The 16,953-nt window shown below is 36.2% G+C and overlaps 1 protein-coding gene across 1 annotated transcript in view; it reads left to right on the top strand.

Annotated features, from left to right (window-relative positions):
* LOC125233213 (probable chitinase 10) overlaps positions 1–16,953 on the top strand; it is a 169,806-nt gene that overhangs the window by 62,100 nt on the left and 90,753 nt on the right. The window contains exon 2 of the mRNA XM_048139124.1: positions 12,045–12,123. Coding sequence (XP_047995081.1) covers positions 12,045–12,123 — 79 coding nt within the window. The remainder of the gene's footprint in view (positions 1–12,044; positions 12,124–16,953) is intronic.

The raw sequence follows: 16,953 nt of genomic DNA, 5'->3' as shown, positions 1-16,953 counted from the left end.
GTGACTTTCAATAAAAATTCGCCGGCTATACGATAAAATCGGCAATATCACCAGCTATCATTACACATTCCAAATACGGCCATTCATATTCTGTCGCAGGGGAAATGCATTTTGTTGCAGCAGATACGAAAGCAATTACGAATCAACTTTGTCCAAATGTTGGAAATTTTCCTCTGAATGTGGCCAATCTGTATTTTTTATCTTATTTGTAAGCAGACTTGGTAATAATAATAATTCATGAGTTACAGCCAGGGGCCTGATTTTTGAATGTCGACCATTAATTATCGTGAATTTTTAACCCCCGACGCAAAAACGACGGGGTGTTATAAGTTTGACGTGTCTGTCTGTATGTCTGTCTGTCTATCTATCTGTCTGTCTGTCTGTGTGTGTGTCTGTCTGTGGCATCGTAGCTCCCGAACGGACGAACCGATTTCGATTTAGTTTTTTTTTTGAAAGTTGAGTTAGTCGGGAGTGTTTTAGCCATTTTTTATGAAAATCGGTCAACTATGTCGCGGTCGGGGGTTTTTTCAAAATTTTAATTTTGTGTTGAGTAATATCTCCAAAATATTCCATGGACACGGTCATACGAGTCGCACTATGCTACAACTAAGTATACGAGTATCACATTTCTACCGACGACCGGTCTGGCCTAGCGCGTAGTGACCCAGCCTGCTAAGCCGCGGTCCTGAGTTCGAATCCCGGTAAGGGCATTTATTTGTGTAATTGAACACAGATATTTGTTCCTGAGTCATGGGTGTTTTCCATGTACATAAGTATTTGTATATAATATGTATATGTATCGTTGTCTGAGGTACCCACAACACAAGCCTTCTTGAGCTTACCGTGAGACTCAATCAATCTGTGTAAGATGTCCTAAAAATATTAATTTATTTTTATACCGAAATCGATCTGAGAGCGTCAAAAGACATTCATGACTGTTGTTGCTGCGGTAATTATGCCAGTAGACTTACAGCTTACTTATCCTTGCAAATTGTGTATTTAAACAAATATTACATGTTTAATTAGCAAATTGCTGTTTGTGCAAGTTCTAATCGTTAGTGTACGTTAGCCTTGCCCACCAACAGCTGTTTGCTGTGCAACTAGTTTGTTAATAGACACAAAACGCCAATTACGTAAGGAAAGACCTAAGCCCTCCTACGTGTATACATACAACACGGCTGGTCAACTGTACTGCCGTGAGTGTGATCGAATTTTTAAGAGCAAGTTTGGCCTGGCTAGCCACATAAGAGCTCACAAGAGGGAAAAATCTTGACTGCTGAGGTCGCCGTCATCGAAATCGATGTGGAGGACTATATATATATAGTTTGTTAATGAAGTAATATCTTCTGATTTTAAATAAAGGTTATTGTAAGTAACCATACATACTAATATTATAAATGGGAAAGAAAGTGTGTGTGTCTGTTTTCTGTTTGTTTGTCCGTCTTTCACGGCAAAACGGAGCGACGAAATGACGTGGATTTTTAAGTGGAGACAGTTGAAGGGATAGAGAGTGACATAGGCTATGTTTTGTCTCTTTGTAACGCGAGTGAAGCCGCGGGCAAAAGCTAGTAAATAATAAACGTATTTGTAGATGAACTGATTAATTAAAGTTTATTAAATTATACATGGTGATTTAAATTTTATTAAGTTTGTTATATTATGTACATTAAAAAGTAACAGTATCTGTAATGTATTATTTTTTCCGTACCTTCTTATAAAATCAATTGAATTAGTTTCTAATTTAACCATATCGTACGTAGTACAAGTTAGAATATATTACGATACAAGTGCGTAAAAAAGGAAGTTCGAAACGAGTGGCGATAAATTAAAACACGACCGAAGGGAGTGTTTTAAATCGACACGAGTTACGAATTTCCTCTTCGCACGTGTATCGAACGACGTTTTTCAGTACAGATGAGCCTTCGAAGTTTCGACCTGTTATATAATGAACCACTTCTCGAAGTAGTGCGTAAAAAAACGACCATCTGTACTGAAAAAACTATTTAAATCCTTTATTAGGCAAAAAAAAAAGAAACGTAGAAACTATCTTATACCTACGTCAAGTTTAGTCGCGTATAATTGCAATTTACACCCAATCTTACTATTAAAAGACTCGCTAACCTATCTTTTAAAAACTCGTATCTTGACATGGAACACATAGAACACATAGAGTATTTTATGCTTACAATTCTCTCTAATTTTCGAAACGTCATAAGTCCAAACATTTTATATGCAAATATTGCGTTTTCAAATCGTCATACTTATACGTTCCACTCTGATAAGTATATTTCCACGTTCCGGTATGAGTTGATTTCTTATTTTCGCACAAATTCCTTCGTTTTATTAGTCTTCGTAATTAGAATAATGAGGTTTAATTAGGCTTCCTGTGGTGAATATTAAGACAGCAATATGGTTATTAGAAACGAACTTGCATTGCTAAAATTATCTTTAACAATGCATACCTATTTATTTTTTACTACATTTATCATGGTTCAAAAGGAAAGGAAAGAATTTTTTTAAGAGTTTTGAATGATTAAGTCTAATGAAAGGAAAGAAAGTAGATATTAAACAGTTTTACTTCTTATAGTAATGCTTAAACGAAAGTAACCATGGTCTTTAATATTTTACGACAATTTTCATTGTAAAACTTTATGCGGATGCCGGTTATACACGATTTGAGCACAAACTGCAGCATGCGAATTTAAACAAATAATTGATTATTTTATTAAGGGCCAGGTGCATCAAACACATTTCACAGACACATAAAAGTCACGCAGCATAAGTATAATATGACTATACACAAAAATTATGGTAACTAGCACAATGGATTTATAGGTAAAATGGTGGACGATAATCATGTCATTTTAGATTCGTATCTTAGACGCTATCTTTGTATTTAAATTATCTGTAGAGTGACGGAATATATACTCTAATTAATAATGTCAGTTGGGTTGTCAACTGACGAAATTGCCAACCCAGCTATGTCGCGTGCCACACCGCTTGACTTAACAAGAAGTCCGTATCTAGTAAAGCATAAAATTGTTGTCAAGTCGTGTATTCCGTACATTATACGTCAATTTTACGGTGCCATTATTGTTACGTAATCTAAACGTTTTTGTGCTTTCACGCTATTGATATTCATGGTTTGTTGATTTTTTAATTGTTTCAAATACTGTGACACAGTGAATGGTGTACAGGAAACAATTCACAATTATAATAATTATAACGATTGTGTTCTTCATCAATAAAACAGCAATCTGCTTTAGTGCGTTTTCACATTATCCGATCCGATATCGGAAGTAGGAAGGATTTCAAAGGAAAAAATCAAAGATGGCGGCGGAAATATATGGGATATCGGTCCAACATCCGATAACGTATCGGATAATGTGAAAACGCACTTAGGTTACGACACATCATCATTTTTTAAGAAATATTTTTTTTGTTTCTAAAAGCTTCTGTGGACCCAATGCCTAGTTACCGCGTTTTGGTAAACGTAGTGTGGTACGCCCACTGGCTAGAAGGCGAGATGATTTGCATAGGGGGGCTGGCGGAAACTGGATGCATAAAGCAGCTGACCGGGCTCTGTGGCGTACCTTGGGGGAGGCCTATGTCCATCAGTGGACTGCAGCGGGCTGATGATGATGATGATGATGAATGCCTAGTTAATAAAATAAATTTGATTCGATATCTCGTGGAGTGTTTGATTAACTATGAATAATTTGTGTCCCCGAGCTATGGTGTTAATAAAGCTTAGTTAATTTATGTATATTATGTATACTTATACAATATTGGGACTTTTTTTTTGGATAGATAAGTTACATTCGTCTCAATAAGTAGTAGATTGAAGAAAGAAAATAGAAGCACAGATCTTATATCAGAACGGAATTTTATGAGAAAAGTTTTTGAAAAAGTTTCCTTGTATATTGAGCGCAAAAAAAAACATTTAATTTAGGAGACATCTACCGGTATCGTTATCTTTATTTTATTATAAAACAATGTTGATTTCAGATATTACCCGCAAAAAGGCGGAAAGCTCTGTGTAATTGTTTAGAAAACAAATTTCATCTGCGTAAAGAGGGTTCCTTTGAGGCTAATCTCAGACAGGCTGACCTTATTATACAATCATATTACAGAGTAGGACAGGACAGAGGCTGCTGTACAACAAGAATAATTTTATGTGAAAAAAATTTTGAAAAAAAAATTTTTTTTTCGTTTGTGAATAATGACATGTTTGTTTTATTTCCTGTTTTAGGTACTCATATTTTGAAATAAAACTATGGAAACGGATTAAATCGCGTATAATGAATTTATAATTCATCCCGACGCTTCGAACACTTTACAGCATTCGTGGTCAACGGGTGACTGAGGAAAAATTACAATATATGCACAATGTCAGTAATTGCATACGAACATTCAATTAGTTTGGTCGTTTACTTATTGTGTCATAAAAATGATTATAGGGTCATGCTACTATATTTCATATTGTTAAATCTGCGCTGAAGATAAATGTCACTTTACTTTAGTGGTAAACACTAACCAATATCGATCTTAATCATACATCCTATCAATAATCCTCATGTCAATCAATCGTCATCGGAACACATTGGCTAATGTCATTACGCGACGGTTACATAATGGTGACGCAACGCTTTGTTGCCCAATTTGTTATTACGCCCACTGGGACCGGTTTGGTTTTATTTGGGCATTTTTACGATGTGGCTTTGATATTGGTTGTTTTTAATATCTATTTTATTTATGAAACACTTATCTGTGTGTGGTGACGTGCTGAGATTGTCACCAAACTCTTTCTTCCCGTGGGTGTCGTAGAAGACGGCTGTTATGCGATCTATTATGGTGTGCGCGATGGACTGGCAACTTGTAACAGTTGTAACTACCATTATCACAGTTTCAGTTGGTAATTGATTAGCACCGAAACTTGAGCATTTTATGTGTGTCTAAGTACTCCTTTTAGGAGAACAGGCGCGAGTTTACTTATGTATGTGAAGATGTATTCCGCAAATTAATAAAAAATAAGAAAGAAGAAGTGGCAGAGGGGCAGTCAAGGTAAAACAGGTCTACAAAACAAAGTAATAGGTATTTGGACCTCGCCTTTTAGGGGTTTAACTCCGTGTCTGTGAAAACTTATGCTAGAGATTCGAGGTTATAGATATGTTTGAGTATTTTTCAGTCTCGATAGTTAAATAAATAAATATTTTGGGACACTAATATATTCGGTTAACACGATAGTTACTCATGAAATAAAACTAGGAATACTGGTAAATTTGACTAACCCCGGAAGCGCCTTGTTCTAGATCTGTCACAGGCAATTTAAACTGTAATTAAAAGATTGAAAGTTATTAATTCAGTAGCAAATTTTTGACAACGGCGTTCCAGGGGTTATTACATTCTGACGTTTCGGACTCTTGACAGCGTTCGTGGTCACTTGTGACTGCGGAAATAAAACCACCACGCACGCTGACCACGGACGCTGTATAAGAGTTCGTAACGTCGTGATGTATTATAAATTTATACGCGATGTAATCCGTTTTCATAATTTTATTTCATTTTGGGACATTCTTACACAGTTTGTGTGTGTCTCACGGTAAGTTCAAGAAGGTTCAAGAAGGCGTTCTCCGAAGTCTCTGTAACTAGCTACTCTGTGCAAGTACCGCTCGCTCCTTTTCCTTTCATTTGGCCTTGCTCGGACACTCGGCCGCACGCGCCGTATGCTTTATGTTATGACCGACTTATTGTACGGGCTTCTTGTTAGCTTAGTTGGTTATTTATGTTTTTTGAGTAATTTTTATTTGTGATACCAAAGACATAATATGTAACTCCGCAACATCCTTCCGACATCCGATATCGGATCGGATGATGCGAAAACGCTCTTTTTCCTTGCATTTTCCCGTTATTTACCACAGCTTACTAACTCCTGGCAGGCAAAGGGTCGCGCGATAAATGATAAAACATCAGGCCGGCCGTTTCTAACGCACTATTTGTAAGTTCAATAGGAACGGCCTGATATTTTATCATTTATCGCGCGACCATGCTTGCCTACCTGCACAACTCATTACAATTTGGCTGTCAAATAGTGAACTTCAGAATAGTAATACTTAATTGTTTTACATGCTTATCCAGCAGCTGTTCAATCAAACTTAATATCGTATTTGACAATCAATCGATCACTACCCAACACATCTAACCAACACAAAAAAACCAATCCCCGCCAGTATTCGTCTTTGTCTCGTTCGAAATATGCCGTAATGAAATTGTTAAGCAATTTATAGCGGACATTCGTTACCCTTGTCCGATGAGATGCGAATTGGCCGATTTGTATTGTCGGGCTATTTAAGCTGGATTGGATTTTGAGGAAAAATAAGGAATATAAATATTTTATACACAAAAATTATTCGTTTTTATTCGTATTAAAGTTTAATTTTCAATGGGGAAACTTAGTGCCTTCAGGCATTGTCTACGAATCAAGCAATTAGGTTAGATTGAATTTGAGATTTTCATGATGTGCTCAATCAGTCATAATGACATCAATATTCTAAAATATGGCCACATTATTCATTACCCAGATATTATTCTTCTTTTTGGCAGAGTTTCAATTCATTGAAAGTTGCTCTTCTAGGAATATTGAAAATATCCACTAGACTCTTTATTATGACCTTTTAAACAGTCAAGTTTAAATATATAACAGAGAAAAATCTTGCACAATCACAGTACAAGCTTAACGACTTTTATTTTAATACTGAGCTCGAATAAACTATTTTTCTCAGCATTAACCCGCGCTTATTAAAACTTTTTTGCCGCCATTGTGAGGACTATAGTTTTAAAATTAAAACAGCCTCGAGGAATGTCCTTATTCGGCTTTGTTAGGAAACTTGGGATTTGAATTGTTTGAAATGTTCTTTAGGATTTTTTCTGAGGTTATTTATTTTCTTTTTTTAAATCAGTTTATTTAAACTCGCGTGTAAAAGATGGATAATTTGATTAATGTTAAGGTAATTACTGTCTGTATGAACGCATATCATCAAACAAATTGTAAGCAAAATGGCTATATATAGTTCGCACACCATAATATAAATTACTAGCATTTGCCCGCGGATTCGCTCGCGTTAAATTCGAAAATTGAGGAATGCTCCATACAAACTTCCACCCCACCCATTTTAGGGGAGGGGGGTTAGAAAAAGACAAAAAGTATCCTATATCATAAATTAAAAATATAACAAGATCATACCATCCCATACATTAAAATGCGACCGCCTACGAACGCGCTTACACTCCACCACACATAGATGGCGCCACAAAAAATGCCTTGTTGCCACCGATTATTTGTAGATTGGCATTAAGTGTCAATTCCGAGCCGTAAATCTATGTCTAAAGTGACACTTAACGCCATCTACAAGTATAATCGAAAGCTACAAGACATTTTTTTTGTGGCGCCATCTATGTGTGGTGGAGTGTAAGCGCGGTCTTAGGCGGTCGCATTTTAATGTATGGGATGGTATGATCTTGTTATATTTAATTTATGCCTATATTACTCTCCATCCTTTTAACTATCTTCAGTTAAAAAAATCACGTCAATTCGCCACTCCGTTTTGCCGTGAAAAACGGACAAACAGACATACACACTTTCCCATTTATAATATTAATATGGATTATTTAGTACAGTTTGCTTCTACAACATTATATGAGGCGGACTATACATCTACTTTAAAGTACGATATTGATAATACATATTTAAACGTAGAAATCTTGAGCTAGCAATTGCATAAACGCCAGGTACACAGATCGTTGGCCCCCCAGCAGGCCTAGCCGAAATGACGATTGAAGTGCAGTCTGGCTCTGTCGCGCCAATACGGAAAAGCGATACAGATATATACTATACTGGCCTTAGCGTCTATTTCAGACGATTTATGGTGCAATGTCCGAGAGATATCGCTTTTGATAACTAAAGATACCTATGCCAGAGCGACACATTTTGCCACACAGCTGACAAGGAAAGCTTGCAACCGTTTGCGATGTTCCGCTATGATGTCTTCTTTCCCTTTTGTCAGCAATTGCCGCAAACCAGGTCTCATCGACGAACTTGCGACCATCTCCAACGCACTTTCGCCGCTCCGTCCGCCCCTCCGCAAGCTTCTCCCAGTTTTCCTTTAAAATCGTTACAGATAACTAGCTACGATAACGATATTATCGTAAGCGTTTGTGCATTTGGCTACGTACCCTGCACATAAGTGGTTTTGTAGGTGGAACAACTTGTCTATAAATGACAGAAATCGAGTAGGCTACTTATTTCTAACAGTCTAGCCCGCTTCAGAAGGGGAATGATTCTGGCCAAATCCTACGTAGCAGGGGCCCGTTTCTCGAAAGGTACAAGCCTAGTATTACAAGTGCGCGAACTGTCAAATCGTATGGGTTGTCATGGAAACGGGCCCAAGACCCGTAGGTCATCATCATCATCTGAGGCATTACAGCCGCGGATGGGCATTAGTCTCGTCAAGCAGATCTCTCCAGTTCGATATATTTGTGGCCTTTCTTCCGTAGGTTGGCTCACCTATATTTTAATTCAAAAATAGCCTCTTTGCCTTTGGTTATGTCAGTAAAAAACTCAAATCCATATTTTAATTCAAAAACTGGACAGCTTTCCGCTAATTACGGAAGTTGGAAGCCCAAAACTCAATGCGCTCCGATTTTTCTAGCAAATATTTAAGGAACTATAAATTGGCGTGCCATTAGTCGAAATAAAAGTAAAATAAAAACACTTGAACTAAAACTTCAACTTTGCCGAATGAACGGCCGAATCCTACGTCGGCTAATTAACAACATAACTTTCATAAAAACAGCGGGACCACTGTTGGCAAAAAAAAACTCAAATAAATTCAATACAATACATACATAAACTCATTCCTGAATCGTGAGCGCTCAAGCTTCAGTGACACTTTTGGCAATTAAGGGATTGAAAGAAAACATAATTGTGACACTAAAGTGACAACAATGGAGCACACATCCCACAGTCGACGTTTACAAAATTCACGACAGGAAAGGGGGTAGTGAAAGTCTGAATCCGTTACCATATTGCTAAAACGCTGACTCTCCAAGAAAATTGAATCATTGTTTTAAAAAAACCTTTGATTTGTTTGTATTTATTCACTGATAGTACATAACTTTTCTCATCATTTTTACAAATAAAAAGAATGCTTTATTCATGTCAGTAAGCATGATTTCCTTTAAAATGTCACTCACTCGATAGCTATCTAAATGCTACCGCGATTTAAAAAAAAAGTGGATTAACTGTTCTACTCTGTAACACAAAAAACACAATGAAGTGCAAGCGAAGCCCGCATGCCTGAGTTCCTACTTTTTTTTATGCCTTAGTTAAGAATGTTTGCCGCTCGTATTGACAAGGAAAATCAAATTGACAGTTCAACGGATTGTACTTGAATGCGCTGTTTTATTTGAGTGAATTTTCTTTTTCATTTTTGTTTACATTCAAGTTGATTTTACTGCAGAGATATTTTAGGAAGCGGAATTTATTATGCTACCTTAATCTACAATACAATCAACAATTTAACCATCTAACATCCTTAGAATATAGGTAATTCTAAGGATGTTAGATGGTTAAATTGTAGAAAAGATACGTCCTAACACATTTTCGTCATGTGATGATGACCAATGATTATAATATAAAGAAATAATGTAATAAAATAATGAAACAAATGCTTAAAAAAGTAAAATCCTAAGTTCACACTTTTATTTCGAACAGAAAAGGACCAGAGATACTTACAAGACATTTTCCCGAGATTTATATAACAAAATATATGTAGTACATATAACCATTATAGAATTACGTATATTTAAAACTCAACGCATACTTTACTTCCAAAAAGAATCCATTCTCTCTTTAACTGACAACACAACTAAAGCTCTTTCACAAAACACAAAGTTATACATTCCATTTCAATCAATTCCTTGACAAGCTCATAATGTTATATTACATCACATAAAAACTTCCCCCTATAAAAGACTCACTTAACACTTACCCAGAACCGATCACAACTAACACCCACCATCAATCGTCGATCAAAATCAACCCCAGAAGCTATAAAATTTAATAAACCTCGTAAACAAATCCAGTCATTGATCACCCTCTATCTGATTCTAGTAGGGTCACCAGGATTTCAGAAAATCGGGGAATCCTGAAAAAAAAAAGATACATGATGCGTGTCTATCACTGCACTAGTTTTTCTATAGTTACTGTTTATATTTTAGTTTTAAATGTTTATCAAGTCTGTTTTCGAATGAGAGGTTTTCTTATTGTAGGTTATATGTCGTTTGCATCATAAAAGTATGTCGAGAGGGATTTTATTAACATGAAAATAATAAAAAGTTTAAGGAAAGTGTTTTCAATTATTTTTTACTCAAAAGATCGACACTGCTTTTTAGAAAAAGTCTGCATCTTCTGTGTACCTAAACCAGAAAAAAATAAATGTTCAAAGGCGCACTTTACCTTGCTTTAGTTTAAATAAACTCAATTCGTATAATGCGGTTCTAATATACCAAATTCAAAGATCGTATATGGTTGTAAATGTCACCATTATAGTTTATTTACATTACAGGTCAAAAATACATAAATACAAAAGTAAAAATAATACACATACATAATATACTATTTCAATTGACCTTTTTAGGTCTATTTTACCTAGGATATACCTATAATCATGTCCTATAAAAATCTTATGCATGGTAACCCTACATTCGAGTTCGCTCAATCCGTAAAAATCTGGAAAATTCCAGATCACGAACGGGGCATTATAAAAACGATTCGCGAAAAATTGGGACAAGAAAATGCGGTAAAATTATGCATTGGTTGGTTCATTCCCGATTTTTTTATTGAATGCCGTTTGGTTTTATGATCTTTGGATAAACTTGAGCATTTCATGACCATGTTCTCACATTGCTGAAGCTTACACAAATATACGTACATACCTCCACCTGATTTATGATTTATAATAAACAGAAATATCATCATTCATGCAAGTTAAAATTAATGTTAATAGCGTCGTTCACCGTTGTATCAACATCGAATTACTTAGCAACCAATTGTTTGTAATTAACCGTCTCTGATTGGCCGATAACGCGACAGATAAAAAAAATGTGTTTCAGATGCAGAAAAATTTGCCAGGTATCGCAAATTAGTATAGAAATTGTATGAACTTCTATTTTTGAAATTATTACAGTTAACTAAAGTCAGCTATACTGAGATTATTATAGTTGAGTTGGAACTGCCATAGAGTATCCAACACTGAAAAGTTAGCACTTATAGTTTAATCTGTGGTGTCCTAATTGACAGATTACAGTCGACGAGTAGAAAAAAAGATTTGCCTTCGTATTGTTACGGAAACGTACGAACGTGTCATGCTATTGCAGTCAGTCTCAGTACAAGATGTACTGACATTGACTGAACTAGCATGAGAAATACGAACGTTTCCGAAGGAATCCCTTTTCGCACTACAGCTGTATCTATATGTCAAGGTTTTGTCTGTTCTACTAAACAAAAGACTGCCAAAAATCACTGGCAGGAGGATAATTTTAACTTTCTAGACGCTTTTCTATTGTACAGAAGATTAATTATTGCATTTTTTATAAGTCCTCACATTCTTAATTAATATATGGTTATACCTAATTTTTTCCGGTTAGGGGTGATTACAAAAAACTTAGTATTTTCAGAAGGCCTTCATAAATATGTTGATTACCTACTTGCATCATTTGAATTTAAGATTGTTTAAAAAATGAGCGCATCTTGCCATTAAACGTAACAGTTTGTCAAGTTTTTTAATGTAAAAAGTTAGTTTAAGTTGTTTTTTCAAAAAATTGGTCTTGAACTTTCTGATAGTAGTCAAGCTTATAGAAAGTGTCAGTGTCAATTACTTCGTTTTGTACCCTTGTAAGTGGACCTGGTAACTCTTTCTTTAGTTTAAAAGATATCCATTTTAGTTTAAATTGTATATTTATGTTTTTTTTTCTCTTTGTTACAGTGGCCGCCAAGATTGCTTCGGTGGACGCTCACCATTTTACTGATAGTCGCCGTCATTGCACCCACCTCAGATTCCACAAGTAAGCATCATCTAGTATATCTGTCTATCTTTGAGTACACTGTATCTCATGAGTAGGTTCATGCTTGCTAAGATAAATTATTGTTTAATTTTTTTACCGTCAATGAAGTAAATAATTAGATTTGTCTGTTGTAGTTTTTTCGCGAGGGTTAGATAAATTCACAAGTATTCGAGAGGTTCATATTCTTTATTGTACCTACCTAATATGTATTCTTATTCCAAAAAAACACCATTATGAAAATGAGGAATTCTCCGGTGCTTTCCTAACGCAACCATAGTTTTTTTTGTTCGTTTCGCCAAAATGGAGCGTTTCAAACACCAAATTGTATCAATAGCTACTCTACGAATAACCTAACCACAAAATTAAAATTTTGAAAAAACCCCCGACCGCGACATAGTAGACCGATTTTCATGAAACATGGCTAAGAACACTCCCGACTAATTCAGCTTTTAGAGAAAAAAAACTGGATCTAAATCGGTTCATCCATTCGGGAGCTACGATGCCACAGACAGACAGACACGTCAAACCTATAACACCCCGTCGTTTTTGCATCGGGGGTTAAAAATAAAACACAACCCATCATGTTGCAAATCTAACCACAACCGATACCTTGTGTTTACCCTTTATCAAGCGACAATACAATGATGAGGGTACAGTCGGACAAAACATTCATCTCCATTTAAAACCGGGTCCGACTGTCCGGACGTGTGACATATATACGAGGTAATCTGGCCATTTGCTGCTTCGCATTCGATTTACGCCTGTTCAATTGTTTTGATTAAAGAAAATTTAAACATTATTGCTTTTGTTTTGAGCTTGATGTTTTACTTTTAATGTCTTCATGATGTCTTTTACCTGTAAACAATAATATATTTAATATAATACATACATACATACATATAATCACGCCTGTATCCCATAAAGGGGTAGGCAGAGCACATGAACTACTAAGTTTCAGTGCCACTCTTGGCAAAAAGGGGTTGAAAGAAATCCAAATTGTGACATTGCAGTGACAGGTTGCCAGCCTCTCGCCTACGCCACTTTAATATAATATTTCCATAAAACTCATTGATTCGAACCCCGGCTCGTACCAATGAGTTTTTCGGAACATATGTGCGAAATGTCATTTAATATTTGCCAGTCGCTTTTCGGTGAAGGAAAACATCGTGAGGAAACCGGACTAATTCCAATAAGGCCTAGTTACCCTTCGGGTTGGAAGGTCAGATGGCAGTCGCTTTAGTAAAACTAGTGCCTACGCCAAATCTTGGGATTAATTGTCAAAGCGGACCCCAGGCTCCCATGAGCTAACGCCGGGATAACGCAAGGAGGATGATGATAATATTTCCATAAAAAACTATACTATGTTACTGGACAAATACATAAAATGAATGAGGATATCATCTAAGTTACGTCTAAACAGTTTGCTCAAATCTGAAATGTTCATATAAAATTGCAGTTTACTGAGAAATCTATTTCTTTACAGGGATTGTAAAGATGTAAAGTTTGAGCAGTTTTTCGAAAGACAAAAGGTTATCAGGATGAGATTCATCATCTTTCTTGCGTTATCCCGGCATTCGCCGCGGCTCATGGGAGAAATGTCAATTGATATTTGCAGGATAGCTTTTCATTGAAGGAAAACATCGTGAGGAAACCGGACTTCCAATAAGACCTAGGATGAGATGCCAATGCAAAAAGCAGGAAATAGTGGAAATAATCATAAAACACCACAGAACGTTAAACTCTAGGGCTCGGTGACGAATTGACGCCCGCGTGGATTTATAGCCGATGACTCGCGATTAACGAGCGACAAGTGACGTCACTGTGATGCACTTTTATTGCGCGTGCAAATATATTAGAAGCAAAAAAATAACTGTAGTGACTGATGAAACCTGACATCTGACTTTCTTTAACCCTTTGACCGCCACCAACCACTATTAAAGTGGTCGTGTGTCGCGCACTACACTAAAAACCACTAAAAGTGGTTATTTACTAGTAGAGGTATTGGCGTGTAGGCCAAATTTTGACGTGAGAGGCAAAGCAGTGTCAAACCGTTCGTTGTGTACTAGGTCAAAAGATTTATCTTCTTCTTATCGTGTCGAGGTTCCTTTTTTTTAACCCCCGACGCAAAAACGAATTTGACGTGTCTGTCTGTGTGTGTGTCTGTCTGTCTGTCTGTGCGTGTGTCTGTCTGTGGCATCGTAGCTCTCGAACGGATGAACCGATTTTGATTTAGTTTATTTTTGTCTGAAAGCTGAGTTAGTCGGGAGTGTTCTTAGCCATGTTTCATGAAAATCGGTCTACTATGTCGCGGTCGGGGGTTTTTTCGAAATTCTAATTTTGCGGTTAGGTTAGTTTATACAGTAGACGCCCAAAAGGCATTAACAGCCCTGGCTGTCGCGTCTGTCAGATCGAGCTCCGATTAGTGATGCGGGTATGCGGGGCACACCAGTAGGTGCGCCATGGCACACCTCGGACACTGGCGATCAAATATATGAAAGAGGCGCGTTCCTAGCACACATTCTAAGTTCGTGTAGCTGAACGCGTACTATGCTTGTATGAGTAAGATATGACAGGTCGACTGTTCGCGTTTTTGACAGGTGGTAACTATGAGGTAACCGAGAGGGGGTGGGCGGGACTTTCAGCGGGGAGCGGAAGTGGCCATACTGTACGATAGTACTCTTTATTATACTGTGGCCATGGTTTGCGGTGCTGTGTCGAGAATTAATACGAGGTATGGTCAATTACGAGTTAACTGCATTGCCGTATTTCGCTGCTTTTTAGATAGGTTTTCAGAACTAAGTTTCCGATAAAGGAAAACATAAGAAATCACAGCAAATAATGCACCTTTTCAATTCTGAAGTAAGAAAGCTCGACGTTTAGTTATCTTAGGTAGGCCTGGGCCCCATTTAATAAACAATACAAATTGTAAATTGTAAATTGTACCGACAATTTACAATTCTACAAGTTTCTGTTCAATAAAAATTACAAGTTACAAATTTGTCATAGTGGAAAATTTACATAATTGTAGGAGTTTAGCTACAATTTTACATATTTCTGTTCAATAAACATTTTCACTTGACAGGTGATTTTTAACAATATTGTAAGGAAATGTGCTTTATTGAACACATAATTGTAATTACAAGTTTACATATTATGTAAATTGTAGTACAATTCTGACAGGAGATTAATGCTGTGTCAAAACTCGATTTGAAGTGTGCTTTACGATCTGCATAATCAAAAAAATATGGTTCTAACAACTAGTAGTGACAGTAATGGGACGATTATGAATATTGACGATTTTTTCGTATAAGGATACATTTTACTTTGGATGTAACGGATTTTACGTTCAATGAAAAATTCCGGGTGAGCATAACTACCGTCGAATATTTAATTTACTTTTAAGAATAGGGCAATAGGCCAAATAGGGGGTTATCTTCAAAGTGAGACTAATAGAAATGCAGTTCTTTCACACACTGAACAGATTTTGTGTGCGTTGCACTGGACTGGATGAGCTGTGGCTCTCAATATCATGTGGTAGCAGATGCATATGGAGTATTCTAGCCTTGTTTTATACATATTCAAGGATTTCAGTTGCTCGGCAATCTCTATATCCACTTCTTTATTTTAATCTCGTGCGATTAATTTTTCACTAAACAGACCAAACAAAATATCCTTATTTACGTAAATGAGAGATAAAATTTTAATTTTTTTGTTGATTTCCATACTTAATATTAAACAGTTAAACGGTAAACCAAATGATAGAGAACTTGTTGAAAATTTACATTTTATGTAAATTGTAAGTTACCATTACAAATTTGTGAGTACAATGTTGTCATTGTAAACTACAGGCGTTTTTTACATATTTAAATGTTTATTAAACGGCTTTTACAATGGTTACAATTGTACGTTTTCTAATTGTAGGTTTCTTACTTATTTGTAGGTTTTATTAAACAGCACTTGTAGCAAAACTTTACAAATATGTCACTTTTTTACAAAATTGTTGAATTGTAATGTTTATTAAATGGGGCCCTGAACTTGTTTATTCCCAGTAGCATACTATAGTTATTTGTTATACAAGGGGGCAAAGTTGTATTTTAACGTCGAGTGTGGAATTGAAAAACGAGCAAGTGAAAGGATTCTATATTTGAACCACGAGCGAAGCGAGTGGTTCGAGAATAGAATCCTGAACTTGCGAGTTTTTTAACACACGAGAAGTAAAATACATTTGCACCCGAGTGTAACACAAAACTTTTCCCCTCACTATAGCGAGGAAACTACAACGCAAAAACTGCGTTTATCACTGCTTCCAGTAGTTTCATAGGTGGTAAATCATCTTTATTACTAGATTCAACTACTTTTATCAATTTTAAAGCAGTTAATTTGACTTTATTCAAGGTCAAATTACTTTACTCACTAGTGGATAAAATGCGTTTTTACTCACTGGTATTAAAGGACAAAACACGTGTTTCCGAGCTAGTGAGGGGAAAAATCTATTTTTAACCGCCTTCCAAATCTCAAGGGAAGAGGTTCTCAATTCGTCTGTATTTTTTTTTAATGTTTGTTCCTCGATATCTCCGTCGTTACTGGACCGATTTTGAATTTTTTTTTGATTGAATGTATATGCATACAGATTGGTCCCATTTTTCTCAGAACTCAGTTCTGATGATGGGATCCTGGAGAAATCGAGGGAACTCCTCAAATCTGAAAAGCACACATATGGTGATTTTTGTGTTTTTAAAGGAACAGCATGCATTTACGTACGGAACAGTAACATTTGGTGCAGTGGAACTCCTGATGATGGTCAGAATGGAACTCCTCAAATCTGAACGG

The sequence above is a fragment of the Leguminivora glycinivorella genome, chromosome 14, assembly GCF_023078275.1.
Source record: "Leguminivora glycinivorella isolate SPB_JAAS2020 chromosome 14, LegGlyc_1.1, whole genome shotgun sequence".
NCBI lineage: Eukaryota > Metazoa > Arthropoda > Insecta > Lepidoptera > Tortricidae > Leguminivora > Leguminivora glycinivorella.
Note: the sequence above shows the minus strand (reverse complement) of the source record. Positions and strands in the feature narration are given on the sequence as shown.